This window comes from Calliphora vicina, chromosome 1 (assembly GCF_958450345.1).
Source record: "Calliphora vicina chromosome 1, idCalVici1.1, whole genome shotgun sequence".
Taxonomy (NCBI): domain Eukaryota; kingdom Metazoa; phylum Arthropoda; class Insecta; order Diptera; family Calliphoridae; genus Calliphora; species Calliphora vicina.
The window spans coordinates 15,374,794-15,389,848 of record NC_088780.1 but is presented as its reverse complement, the minus strand read 5'-3'; the positions used below and the strand labels follow the sequence as shown (position 1 = coordinate 15,389,848).

At 30.7% G+C, this 15,055-nt stretch overlaps 1 protein-coding gene across 1 annotated transcript; it reads right to left on the bottom strand.

Moving 5' to 3' along the window:
• Nucleotides 1-3,528: 3,528 nt before the first annotated feature.
• On the bottom strand, nucleotides 3,529-13,299 carry ear (ENL/AF9-related). The gene is made up of 4 exons (XM_065499119.1): nucleotides 13,076-13,299; nucleotides 12,309-12,513; nucleotides 5,615-8,735; nucleotides 3,529-4,310 (listed from the first exon to the last, which is right to left on the bottom strand). The coding sequence occupies exons 2-3, from the start codon at nucleotides 12,487-12,489 to the stop codon at nucleotides 5,668-5,670; spliced, it is 3,249 nt and encodes a 1,082-aa protein (XP_065355191.1). The 5' UTR covers nucleotides 12,490-12,513; nucleotides 13,076-13,299; the 3' UTR covers nucleotides 3,529-4,310; nucleotides 5,615-5,667.
• Between the last annotated feature and the right edge of the window lie 1,756 nt (nucleotides 13,300-15,055).

Genomic DNA, 15,055 nt, shown 5'->3' with positions numbered 1-15,055 from the left:
TTTATTAAAATAAATAAAATAATAATATTTCTTCAGCATAAAGATAATTTTGTTGAAATATCTAGCGACTGTTTTTATAAAACGAAACGTTTTGAAAAGCTAAAAAATTCGGTTGAAAAGTGGCTGAGTTACGGTAGTTTAAAGTCAGTATTCCGCCCAACTAAAGCAAAATCCCATAGAATAAATACATAGAATAGGAAGAGAGAGATGACAATTAGATAGGTAACTGAGATCAAGAAAACTATGTCTGTTTCTTTATCTTTCATTTCCGAAAGATGAGCGAAATATTATTGACAGAATGATGTGTACGAAATGTGAAATATAAGAATGAAAGTGTCTGAATTACTTTATATCTTTCATACATGTAAGTGAATCGATCAATTGAACTAGTTCATTGATGAACGGCACTAGACAGTTGGGTCCTTTGGTAACTGACATTGTTTGGCTCTAGCCAAATGTATCAAAATAGCTTCAGAACCCAGTTAATATAATCCCCTACCAGCCTACTAAAGTTATGTGAAAATTTTATCAGTAAAATTTAAAAAAAATTCTCAGTTTTTTTATAGAATACCCCTGGAAATTTTTCAAATCCAGGGGTAAAATAATCACGTCCGAATTACCGCAGTCGTGAACGAATACTATTCATATAATAACGAGTTTAGTATTTATTAAGATTTTTAAAGTGTCTCCATAATATGAATTTAAATTTATTTGCAAACGTCTTTAACATCAATTTAAATAAAAAAAGTAATTAATATTTTTTCTTTCTTATATACCCTTCACCAAATTGTACTTTAAAATACAAATTTTAAATATATTTAGATAAACAAAATTTTTTTTAAAAAAAAAAAAGAATTCAAAATAATTTTTGAAAATTTAAAAAAAATATTTTCAAAATTTGTATTATTTTTTTGAATTTTAAATTTTTTTTTTTTTAAATATATGTATTAGTGAAAAAAATTGATGACAAAAATATGAAAAAAAAATTATGACAAAAAATTTTTTTTGGTAAAAAAAATCTGGTTAAAAAATATTTTTCCCGATTATGACCCATTAAAGGTCCAAATTACTATAGCCTTATATACATCATTGCAATGGACTTTGAAATATCTCTCATTAGATATCCATATTGTCTATATTAATGACTTAGTAATCCATATATATGTAGATCAAAATATGTCAAAAAAACGAGGTTGTCCCGGATTTTTCCTTATAACATAGCTATTTGTGGGCCGATTTAGCAACATATAACGATCCAGAATATATATACTTTGTGGGGTCGCAAATGAAAAATGTAGAAATTACTTGCCACTCATGGTGAAGGGTATAAAAATAAGAAAATTTAGCATCTTTTTCAACAAAAAATGTAAAAATAAAATAACTTTTGAAATATATAGGAGCTTTACAACAAAGTACTTTTTTAAAAAAGTACATTTTGAAGAAAGTGTATTTTGAAAACAGTACTTTTAAAAGAAAGTGCAGTTTGAAAAAGTTCATTAAAAAAGAAAGTACCTTTTGAAAAAGTACTTTTTAAAGAAAGTACCTTTTGAAAAAGTACTTTTTAAAGAAAGTTCCTTCTGAATAGATACTTTTTAAAGAATGTACCTTCTGAAAAGATACTTTCCCTTTTGAAAAAGAACTTTAAAATAATAAACCCTTTGGAAAAGTATTTTTTAAAGAAAGTACTTTCCGTTAAAGTATTTTTATGAAAAAGTACCTTTTGAAAAGTAATGTTTAAAGAAAACACCTTTTGAAAAAGTACCTTAAAACAATGTACCTTCTGAAAAGGTACATTTTAAAGGAAATCATCATTTAACTATCAAATAAAAAAGTACCTTTTTGGAAAAGTAATTTTAAAAGAAAGTACTTCTTAAAGAAAGTACTTTTTCAAAAGGTACTTTTTAAAGATAGTACCTCCGAAAAAGTACTTTTTAAAGATAGTACCTCCGAAAAAGTATTTTCTAAAGAAAGTACCTCCGAAAAAGTATTTTTTTAAATAAAGTACCTTCTGAAAATATCCATTTTAAAGAAATTACCTTTAGAAAAAGCACTATTTCTAGAAAGTACCTTTTGCAAAAGTGCTATTTAGAGAAAGTACCTTTTGAAAAAGTGTTATTTAGAGAAAGTACCTTTTGAAAAAGGGTTATTTAGAGAAAGTACCTTTTGAAAATGTGCTATTTAGAGAAAGCACCTTTTGAAAAAGTACTATTTAGAGAAAGTACCTTTTGAAAAAGTACTATTTAGAGAAAGTACCTTTTAAAAAAGTAATATTTAGAGAAAGTAACTTTTGAAAAAGTGCTATTTTGTGAAAGTACTTTTTGAAAAAGTACTATTTAGAGAAAGTACTTTTTCAAAAAGTACTATTTAGAGAAAGTATCTTTTGAAAAAGTGATATTTAGTGAAAGTACTTTTTCAAAAAGTACTATTTAGAGAAAGTTCCTTTTTAAAAAAGTACTATTTAGAGAAAGTACCTTTTTAAAAAGTACTATTTAGAGAATGTACCTTTTGAAAATGTACTATTTAGAGAAAGTACCTTTTGAAAAAGAGCTATTTAGAGAAAGTACCTTTTAAAAAAGTACTATTTAGAGAAAGTACTTTTTGAAAAAATGCTATTTAGTGAAAGTAATTTTTTGAAAAAGTACTATTTAGAGAAAGTACCTTTTCAAAAAGTGCTATTTAGAGAAAGTACTTAAGAGTAGTGCCTTGTTAAAAAGTACTTTTTGAAAAAATGCTATTTAGAGAAATTTTCTTTTGAAAAAGTACTTTTTATAGAAAGTACCTTTTCAAAAAGTACTTTTTTAAATAAAGTACCTTGTGAAAAGATATTTTTTAAAGAAATTATCTTTTGAAAAAATACTTTTAAAAGAAAGTACCTTACAAAGAGGTATTTTTTTAATCAAGTACCTTCAGAAAAGATACTTTTAAATGAAAGTACCTTTTGAAGAAGTGCTTCTAACAGAAAGTACCATTTGAAAAAGAACGTTTAAAATAATATACCTTTTTGAAGAAGTCACCTTCCGAAAAAGTACATTAAAAGAAATTACTTTTCCAAAAGTAACTTTTTAAAGAATGTGTCCATTTTTTTAAAGAAAAGTATCTTTTAACTATGAAATAAAAAAGTCAAAAACTTTATTTTTTTTTATGAAATAAATCCAATTTATTCAAAATAATAAGACAATTTTGCTGTTTTTCCAACATAAAATGTGAAAATAATATATTAAATCAATAATAAACAAATTATAACAGAATTAAGGCAAATTAGGAAAAATAACTGAATTATAGTCAATAATTAAATACAAAAAAAATAGCTACTTATAAACAAAAGTCTTCCAAGGTCTAAATGTAATAATAAAGTTAAGAAAATAATAATAAAAAAATATAAAGAAAACAAAAATATTAAAAAATCATGAGAATTTGTGTATTTGTACAATAATATACAAAAACTAAAGAAAAAAAAAATAAAATATACTGCAAATAAACTAAATATAAAGGAAAAAAGAAAAGAAACTTCTTAAACAGTTAAAATAGCATAGCAGGATCAAGGGTTTTCTAATATAAAGAAATATTTAACTTAATAAGTTTCATTTATTCATAATAAAAATTCTAAACAGGTTCTTAGTTTAAATATGGGGTATGTTTTAACATAATCATCTATTTTCCATGCTAGATGTTGTTTGTTTGTTTAAATATTTTTAACATTTATTTTTAAAATATTTTTTTTTTAATATTTTGTTTTGTTCTGTTTTACATTTATTTATGTATGTTTAATATTTTTAATATCTAGTTTTATATTCTTTGCAATTATTTGGTTTTTACTTATTTTTTTTTTGCATTTTTGTTTTAATAATAAATGTGTATGTTTTATTTGGGGCTTTAATAATAATATTGTGTGTTTCTTTTATATAGGTATACATTTTTATAGGAGTGGATAGGTGTGTCAAGATTTTTATTTTTTATTTTGTAAAAAAAAATTAATAAATAATTTCATTATAATTATTTTTATACTTAAGCACTCATTGTTTTCAATTGATCTTTGTTGGTTTATGTTTTAATTTTTTGTTTATTTTATTGTTTAGTATCTTGTGCAACAAAATATATATATTTTTAAATTTTATTTATAATATTTAATATTAAATTGATTTTGTGTTGTTTTGTTTTTCTTTAATGTTTAAAAATACCTTTTGTTTGTTTAAGAAATTTTCATTTAAATTAAATTTTTTATTACTTTCTATGCATAAATATGTCTGTCTGCGTATTATTCCAAAGAGCCTTAAAAACACAATGAATTGGAATTTTTAAACCAAAATTATCTGGAAAGGAATGAGAAAACAAACAAGTTTGTTAATATTAATTGAGTAAAGGAGACAAATCAAGAATTTTGGTGCAGTTAATTTAATCTCTTAAAAAAATCCCTTTTGAAAAAGTACTTTTTAAAGAAAGTACATTTTCAAAAAGTACTTTTTAAAGGAAGTACCTTTTGAAAAACTCCCTTTAAAAGAAATTACCATTTTTGAAAAAGTACTTTTAAAAGTAAGTACGTTTTAAGAAAGTACCTTAGAAAAAGTACATTTTGAAAAAGTATTTTTTAAAGAAAGTATCTTTTCAAAAAGTACTTTTTAAAGATAGTTCCTTTTCAAGAAGTACTTTTTAAAGAAAGTACATTTTCAATAAGTACTTTCTAGAAAAGTACCTTTTGAAAAAGTACTTTTTAAAGAAAGTACCTTTTGAAAAAGTATTTTTTAGAGAAAGTACCTTTTAAAAAAGAAATTTTTTAAGAAAGTACCTTTTGAATAAATACTTTTGAGAAAGTACCTTTTTAAGAAAGTACCTTTTGAAAAAGTACTTTTTAGAGAAAGTACCTTTTAAAAAAGAACTTTTTTAAGAAAGTACCTTTTGAAAAAGTACTTTTTAAAGAAAGTACCTTTTGAAAAAGTACTTTTTAGAGAAAGTACCTTTTAAAAAATAACTTTTTTAGTACCTTTTGAAAAAATACTTTTTTAAGAAAGTACCTTTCGAAAGAGTACTTTTTTAAGAAAGTACATTTTTACCAAGTACTTTTTTAAGTAAGTACCTTTTGAAAAAGTACTTTTTTAAGAAAGTACCTTTTGAAAAAGTACCTTTTAAAAAAGAACTTTTTAAAGAAAGTACCTTTTGCACAAGTACTTTCTTAAGAAAGTACCTTTTGAACAAGTACCTTTTTAAGAAAGTACCTTTTGAAAAATTACCTTTTTAAAAAAGTACCTTTCGAAAGAGTACTCTTTTAAGAAAGTACCTTTTTAACAAGTACTTTTTTAAGAAAGTACCATTTGAAAAAGTAGCTTTTTAGGAAAGTACCTTTTGAAAAAGTACTTTTTTAAGAAAATACCTTTTGAACAAGTACTTTCTTAAGAAAGTATCTTTTGAACAAGTACCTTTTGAAAAAGTACTGTTTTAAGAGTGTAACTTTTGAAAAAGTACTTTTTTAAAAACGTACCTTTTGAAAAAGTACTTTTTTAAGAAAGTACGTTTTGAAGAATGTACCTTTTAATAAAGTACCTTTGGAAGAAATACTTTTTTAAAAAAGTACCTTTTGAAGAAGTAAAAATGTAACTTTTGTTTAAAAAATCTTACTCACTTTAATCATCAACATCATCATCATCATCATCTCTTTTACACATGAATTCTATGTCACGAAACTGAGGTAGCGAAAAACTCTTGCAAACGCTGAACGGTGCCACGATCCAATTTGCACAAATCGAAATCAAATGTTTTTGTTGTAATCTCATAGCAGCCCGTGGCCGCAATTAGTTCAACAACATGTTGGAGATCTTCATTGTCTTGTAGAGTCATGATTTTGTGATGCAACTCCTGTAATTCACTCAGATAGTCGTGAGGCAGTTGATGTGGTGGCGCCAAACCCAATGAATTTGTCGTCGACGAGGGTGTCGAATTACTGTTGCATGTGGCGGCATTAGCCGTGGCACTGGTGGCATTGCCCACCGCCTCGGTGGCACTTAAGGCGGGTGAATGAGCAGCCGATGGTGCTGAAGAGGGTGGTGGCAACGGTGCTGCTGCCGCCGTACTAGAGGGTGAAGCACTGGGCTGCAAGAATGTGGTAGAAGCCTCTACTGATATACTGGCCCTTCTTTCTCTTATTGATTTATTTTGTTGTTCTTTAGTTTTCAATTGCTTCAGTGGTGGTTCGATAAACGTATTAACCGCCACTGAGTTGCGACGTCTTTTCTTATCCCTTTCTTCTTCTTTGGGAGGTTTGTCCAACGGTTTCTTTTTGGCGGCAGGCTTAACGATTTTGGGAGGTTCTTTTGGGGCTGGCGATTGTAAGGGAACCGGCGCCACGGCCGGTGGAGCCGTGAAAGTTTTTGATCTTTCTTGGACTGGGACTGGTTTTGCTGCAGACTGTTGTTGTTGTTGTTTGGGTGGCGGTAAGTCGGGAAAGCTTGAATTAGAGCTGTCTGAATGTGTGATTACGAGGGAGGGTTGCAGTGATGGTTTTGTTGTTGTTTTTATGGAGTCATTCGGCAGAGGAGTTACCCCCTCCATAGTAGCGGCTGGTAAACTATCAGTATCGCTTAAATCTAAATTTAATTTTTTGTCTACCGCATTGTTGGCTGGTTGTGTTGTTTTAATGCTAGGCTCTGCCGCAATAGCAGCCGGGGGATTTATTGTAGCATTTGCTAGGGTGGCGGAGACGCTTGAAGAGGAGGAGGAAGTTGACAAAGAAGAAGAAGCGGTATGTGTGGAATTACTGCTACTGCTTAGTTTGGGGTGCTTTGCCTTAGATTCACCAGCATCCAGGTCATTTGATTTATGTTTGTGTTTTTCTTCCTTAGAGGATGATTTATCTTTGGATTTCTTCTCTTTATTTTTAGACGATTTAGTAGATGATGACGAGGAGGCGGAAGAGGTTACTGCGGGGGTGGTGTAAGCAGATGCATTGGTAATGGAGGAGCTGGGTACCGTTGAGGCGTTTGCATTAGCTGGCTCTTCTGTTGCTGTATTATCTGTGGTGGCTGGTGTTGTGGGTAAAACTTTTGTAGCATTGGCATTTTGTTGGTTGTTGTTTAAAACTTCTGCTGACTTTTCTTCCGAATGCTTCTCTTTGGCCTCCTTTTCTTTTTTGGCCTCTTTTTCTTTTTCCTTATCCTTGTCTTTATCTCTCTCCTTGTCTTTGTCCTTGTCACGTTCCTTGTCTCTTTCGCGATCCTTATCCTTATCTTTGTCCTTGTTCTTTTCCTTCTTTTTGTGCTTGTGCGAACGTTTATCTTTCTCTGGGTGGTTGGAATTCGAATTTAAAGATGAGCCAGACGAGGATTTTTTGTCCGTTGAGTTGTGGCCTGTATGTGGGGCCGGTGGAGCCAGTGCTGTTGATGCTGTAGTGGCTGTTAAAGCTGTCTTATCGCTGGTTTTAAACAAATCCTGTTTAGACAACTTTTCCGGTTTCACACCGCCCACATCATTTGTATGATTTGGGGCATTTGTGTTTAAAGGATTTGTAGATGTTTTGGAGTTTTTCGTATCCAAATTATTAATGTTGTTTGTATTTGCATTAAGTGTGTTATTGTTTTTATTGTTGTCTTCTTTGGCAGCCGCTCTTTGTTGACTTTCAGCCAATTTTTGTTTTCCTCTCTCTTCATGGCGCTTCTCCTTATCCCTTTCCTTGTCTTTGTCTTTTTTCTCTTTCTTGGATTTCTTACCACTTGATGATGAAGAGGATTCTTTTTGTTTGGATTCTTTAGATTTGCCCTCACCCGAGGAATCTTTAGAAGATTTTGAAGAGGTTTTTACTTCTTCTATTTTGCCACTATTGCTTGAAGAAGGCCGCGGTATAGTGTTTGTGTTATTAGGGTTTGTAGCCACCGCTGCCGCAGTAGCAGGTATAGATTTGTGCGGACTATGTTCTCTGGCCTGTTTAGGACTAGAGGGTTTTTTGATGTTGCTTGAACTATTGTTGCTATTTACCCCCGCTGACTTGTCGCGATCACGATCTCTATCCTTATCGCGATTTTTATCTTTCTTAGACTTTTCCTCCGTTTTATCCCTTTTCTCATGTTTACTGCTCTCAGACTTTTTCGATTCACTTCGGCCTTCTTTGTGGGGACTGGTGAGAGATTGTTTGTGATGTTTTTCCTTTTTCTCCGAGCGTTCTTTCGATTTTTCCGATGATTTCTCTTTATCTTTGGAAGATTTTTCCTTAACTACCGGTAAGGCAGGGCCCGCAGAAGATTGATGTGTTGCAGCAGCTGCTAACTGGGCGGCTTTATTATCCGGCGAGTGTTTGGAGCTGGGAGTTGTGGGCGCTACTGCAGTAGTTTTGGTTATCGGTGGTCCAAAGAGACTGGCAAACGAGTTGGATCTGTTATCGTCTGGTCGCGACTTGTGTTTTTTACCCTCTGACATTAATTGTTTATGGCCCTCACCCGGAGAATGATTTAAGGTGGTTGTAGGTGGCATGACAGCCACATTGTTATTAAGGGTGGGTGCTGGTATTCCCACCACCCCCGACACTGGCACTCCACCCCCCTTGAGAAGTTTTTGACGATACTCTTCCGAGGGATTATCGAAAATAAACGTTTTAACATCGTGACGATATTGAGGTGGCCCTGTTTGTTGTAAATCTAGATCATAGTTAAATTCCACCTTTTTGGGCTCATCACGATTGCGAAAATAGATGTCTATGAAGACAATAAAGCCGGCATAACCGGATTCTTGTATGACATAGGGTGGTTTATTGCAGACTGAAAATAATAAGGAAATTGTTTAAAAAAAATTTATTAGATGGAGAAAAATAGTACATAATTGAACAAAAATAATTAATATAGAAGATGTTCTGAGGCAGTTGGTCTACAAATCTAATGTGTAGAGTACTACAGTTTGCCCTGGCAATAAATGTATAATCTTATAATTTTTACATTATCTTTGTAATTCTCTCAATATTCAGTTTGAAGGAAGAAAGCACAAATTTTCGACAAGCCCTCGATAAAAATTTGGTAAATAGGATCTTTATGGTTATAAAAAATTTTGTCTTTTATCGAGATCCTAAGTTAAAAATTTATATAAGAATAGGTAAGATCCCTAAAATTTCAATTGTATATAACTTTTCAATCGCTTCAATTATTATACCCTTCACCTTCGTGAGAAGGGTATATATAAGTTTGTCATTCCGTTTGTAATTTCTACATTTTTCATTTCCGAGCCTATAAAGTATATATATGTATTCTGGATCCTTATAGATAGAGGAGTTGATTAAGCCATGTCCGTCTGTCTGTCCGTCAGTCTGTTGAAATCAATTTTCTGAAGACCCCAGATATCTTCGCGATCCAAATCTTCAATAATTCTTTCAGACATGCTTTCGAGAAGTTTGCTGTTTAAAATCAGCAAAATCGGTCCACAAATGGCTGAGATATGAGGAAAAACCCAGGACAACATCGATTTTTGAACTATTTTTTTTACCTATATCTGGATTACTAAGTCAATATGGATATCTAATGATAGATATTTCAAAGACCTTTGGATATCTAAAACCATAGTAAGTTGGACCTACAATGGGTCAAAATCGGAAAAAATATTTTTTAACCCGATTTTTTTTTTCACCAAAAGTTTTTTTCGTTAAATAAAAATTTTAAAATTTAAAAAAAAAAATTAAATTTAAAAAATTTTTAAAAAACAATTCGAAAATTTTTTTTTTCCAAAAAATGAAAAAACTGCAAAAAAAAATACATTTTGTTTACCTAAAAATATTTAAAATTTTTATTTTGAAGTATAATTTGGTGAAGGGTATATAAGATTCGGCACAGCCGAATATAGCTCTCTTACTTGTTTTTCATAGTAATGTTTTTGCAACGTAGTTTCAATATATTTTCAAAAGAAATCTTTTTCTTTCAAACACAGGATATTGAATAAAAAAATTGTCCTTGAACAAAGGATATCTTAAAAAAAAAATAAAAAATTTTAAATTTCGAAAATTGAGTTTTTTACATAAAATGCGAAATTTTTTTAAAATTTTTAGTTTTTATTTTAAAACATTTGTACAATATAAATATGTATATTTAAAGTATTGGCCATTGTTAGCTATGACCCTTTCCCATCTTTCTAGCAACATATGGATTCGGCGCCAAAAGAACTGCTAATCTTTTGAGGCCAAGAACGAATCAAGCCAATTTTCGGATACTATGTTCTGAAGTGAAGCGTATCCCAGAGAGAGCGTTCTGCATCAATCGAAACAAAATAGTATTCGGACGGTGCAAGGTCTGCCTATAAGGTGGGCAAGGAAAACCTTTTCAAAAACTTCATTCTAAATAGATTTTAACAGGTATTGCATAATGTGGCCGAGTGTTGTTTTGATGGAATATAATGGTTTTATGTCTGGACGTTTTTCGGCAAATGCTCGTTTCAAACTAATCAGTTGCGTTCGGTACAGGTTCCATGTGATGGGCTGGACAGATTTCAGCAACTCATAATAGATAGGATCCTTTTGGTACCATCAAATACAGAGAATTACCTTAGAGCTATGGATATTTGGCTTTGGTGTTGATACGTTTCGGGTTTTCATCGCAAGTAGTGTTTCGGTATAAAAATGATTTTCTTTTATAGCATTCAAGCATCATTTCGGACATGCAAAATCTTCGTTCAAGTTCTATCGGCTTCAATTAGTAGGGTACGTTTTGAAATTGCTGCTTGAGTAGCTATCAATGATTTTGCAAGCTCTTGTTAAGTTTTACAACAATCTTCATGGAGCAAGGCAACCAATTCTTGGTTTTCAAACTTTTTGGCTGGCCTGGGCGATCTTTGTCTTCCGTGTCAAAGTCACCAGTTCAACCGCACATCTTTAGCACGTTGAAACCGATGGAACACATTAACCATAAGCTTCGGTGAGCAAGTACTTCCCGCCTATGACACTTTGTTGATACATTCGACATTGTTGCTGAATAACTAAGTGAGAATAAATGACAGATATGTACCCTTGTTATTAAAAACAAAAACCGCGTTCAGAAAAATACACCATCTATTGTAAATACCGCATTTTCAAGTCATACACCCAATAGATCTAGAGTTTCGCGGTGACTTTTTACAATTCGTTTTCAGATAGCTTTCAAAATCGTTCGACTATGTAGAATATTTCATACTGGTAAACGATTTTTAATAATTTCTTAATCACCCTTATCGTGGTTGGCGTAAACGCGATAAGGGCGAAACTGTCGTAGGCGTAAACGTCTTACGCCTACGACAGTTTCGTACTAGATTAAAGAACAAGTTTGCATTTTATCTTTAATCTAGTACGAAACAGTCGTAGGCGTATGACGTTTACGCCAACCACGATATGGGTGAATATATTTAATGTCATTAAATTCATGTGGAACAAAAATGTTTTTTCTGTTGCCTACTTCAAGATTCTGGCCATGATATTATATGTCCAGTGGTACAATGTGACAAGTTGTGGATGCTCAAATTAAATTCAAGTGGCGTACAAGAGATTTTATTTGATTTTTTTAATCTTAAAATCTTTAAATCACTGAGAAATCTATGTAAATTTCTAGTCTTTTGTGTTTTACTTTTAAGTATTTTGAGACTTCAAACATTATTGAAAACAAATTCTATTTAGATGTACTGTATCTATTATTTTTACGGAGGAATTGTATAAAATCGCCACAAACTTTTTATGTTTTCTTTAAATATTTCCTAAAATTAAGTCATTTGTCGTATAATACTTTTTACTTCATTTGTTTCGGAAATAAAAATCGTATGATAAACACTAAATTACATATTGAAATTTCACAAGAAAAAGGTTTTTGCTTATTTTTACTTGGTGTAGGGTATGGTCGGGCTTCATCGACTATAATTTTTTACTTGTTTTTGTTTGACAAAACGGAGTGTTGAGAGCTTAGCAAAGAACTACAATTGTTTCTTTTAGTTACCTAAATTTGCAAATATGTATAGGCAAAGATTTTTAAATCATTATGTTTGTTAGATAAAGAATAACAGTCCATATGTTTTTGAAAATAAATTTTCCAAATTGTTTTAAAATTTTATGCAGCAGATGTTTTCTACTGTACTATTTCTTGTAAACATGTTTGGTACCTAGCAATCAATGAAAAACCATGATTTTTTAACAAATTTTCCCAAAATATCCCGCAGAGTGTCTCAGTTAAGGATATACCAGCCTATCTTGAATTCTATAAAACAAATTGTTACAAAATATAAACTATTTTCTTTTACAACTGCTAAAAATTTATTTCACAACCTTATTTAATACATATAATAATTATAAAAATTAAACTTAATCTTACACCAAACAATGTTATTACACTTACCTCTTTTGGGCTTTTGAAACGATTCATGTAAATTGAAAATAATCTTTTCCACAAATGCACTTATATCGGCCTGTTGGACTCCCTTAACATATAGCTCCCAGTCATGGGTGAAACCCTCAACAGTCTTCTTGGTGCGTAACTTTGAAGAATGGCCAATTTGGAATTGCACCTTAACCGCCATAATGCACCTTAAATATGCTCAGCACTAAACAAACCAAAATAAGGAAAAATAAATAAAAAAAAACAACAACAGAAAACATTAGATATATTATACACACAAATAACTAACAATTGAACTAATTAAAAAAGTAAATGAAATAAATAAATAGGGGGACATTTGAAGAAAAAATATAAAATTAAAAAAAAAAACATGCTTGTACATTTTATAAGCAACTCCCCCACATTAGGTGGAGCGGAAACCAATTTTCTCTACACAAGCCCGTTGCAAACGATCAAAACAAAACACCAAATATCTGTATGTGACACTTGTTTTAACAATTATTGAAATTTTATATTTCAATTGTTTTTATCCACCAACAATTAATATTATTCAATGTATAACTTAACAAATTATGTTTAAACACTTTTAACTTTTCGTTGCCCTCTCACCCCTAAACGTTACAGGAGAAAATATGTTTGGAGTTTGCATTAGAAATTGTACACGCTTTTTTTTCCTATCACTTGTTTCTTTTTCGAGCAAACTTCTTTTCCCCCATTTTCAATCTGGTTAATTAAATGTTCCGATTTTTCACAACATTTTTGTTTACCTCTTTTGCTTGGTTTTTATACAATAACTATTGTTTTCTTAGCTATTTGTAGAATTTTCTACATTTGTTTTTATTATATTTAATAATATTTATTTAGGATTTAGTCCCTTTTCTTTAATAACAATATGTTTTTCCATCAGTTTGTGTTTTTCTGTGGCTAAATTCTGACTTTTTCACATATTTTTTTTTCGTTTTTCTCTGTGCTCTTCTTTTTTTTCATGTCATCTCTTTTAGTGACACTTTCACATTAGTGTTGTAGTTGTTGTTGTTATTGGTGTGAGGGCAAAGTTGCCAGCACTGCATTTTTGTTAGAGATGACAATAATAGTTTGAGATTTTTAGTTGTAGCTACTCACCGCTAGGTGGCCAGATGTATGAAAATTAGTAACGTTTTTATTTGTTTTTTTTTTTTATTTCTTTAAAGAAATTATTAAATAATTGTTATAAATAAAGGTTTATTGAAGTGAAAATAGAGCTAAATTATTGTTTAAAGTGTGTGTTAGTGTGAAACTTATAAATAAAAGCTAATAATTTAAATTAACTGGAAATTGGGTAACATATGAATTGAAGCTGAGAAATCCTGAAAAACGATTTTGTATATCTGAAATGCTGCTTTAACGCTATAAAAGAAAATAATTTTTGCACCGAATCATTAATTGCGATGAAAAATGGATGCATAACGATAACCCAGCCGAATCGACACCAAAGGCAAATATCCATGGCGCTAAGGTAATGCTCTGTATTTGGTGGGAGTAAAAGGTCCAAAATATTAACGACCAGAATATGCGGCCAGACATGAAACTGTAATATTCTATCATGACAACATTCGGCCGCATGTTGCAATATTTAGAATGAAGTGGTTGGGAAGTTTAGCCTCACCCGCCTTATAGTCCAGACCTTGCCCCGTCCGACCGCTATTTGTTTCGATCGTTGCAGAATGCTCTCTCTGGGATACGCTTCACTTCAAAACAAAGTATCCGAAATTAGCTTGATTCGTTCTTGACCTTAAAAGATGAGCAGTTCTTTTAGCGCGGAATCTATGTAATGCTAGCAAGATGGGAAAAGGTCATAGCTAACAATGGCCAATACTTTGAAGAATTCATATTGTACAAATGTTTCAAAAAAAAGCTAATAGCGAAGTCGTTATAACTTTGTTCGTCTTTTAAAATCAACTTTCTGAAGCCACCAAATAACTTACATACATGATTGATACGTTAATATACCCGCTTTAGTTCAACATAATCTGGGGTTACCTCTACTTTCTAACATAGTTTTTATGCTAAAATTTGTTTAAAGCTCGTTGGAGAAAAAAAAGCTCAATTTGTAATTTAGTTTTTATAAAAAACTAAAGTTTTACATTAAAAAATCAATAGAAATTAAAAACGTCTCTGTAAATATTGTTTATTTTTGAGAAAATATGCTTAATATGTGATGACTTCTATAATATACTAAAGAAACCCCTTTTATTTACTCCAGTCAGAAACTTTTGTCCCGTGTAATGACAGTAAACAAAAGCGTACGTTCAGTGAGTGACATTCAGCTTCAATTTATTTTAGTTAATAAAAATGGCGCGCCGCGTTACCAGTGACTTTCTTATAGTTTAGCAATTAAAAGTGTTTAAGTGGAAATTCAAACCCATTTTAAATAAAAAAAACGTTACTAAAGTGAACATACATAAGTGTAAAGTGTTTATTGTGTAGTAATTGTGTTGAAACAAATAATTGTAATAATAAAAAGAGATGAAAAGAAAATTGGCCAGAAAAATTTGCCAGTTACAGGTAATTTGTGTTTTTATGTTTAATATTAGAATTAATTATAGTTTTTATTAAAAATTGTGGTACACCACCTAGGTGTGGAGAAGATTATGCATTTGTGTTGAATTATTCCACCCGGCATGTTTCTCAGTTAATATAGCGATGTCTGTCCGTTTGTCAGTGTCCTTTTTTACTTCTTGATGTATTTGTACATATGTATATGTATT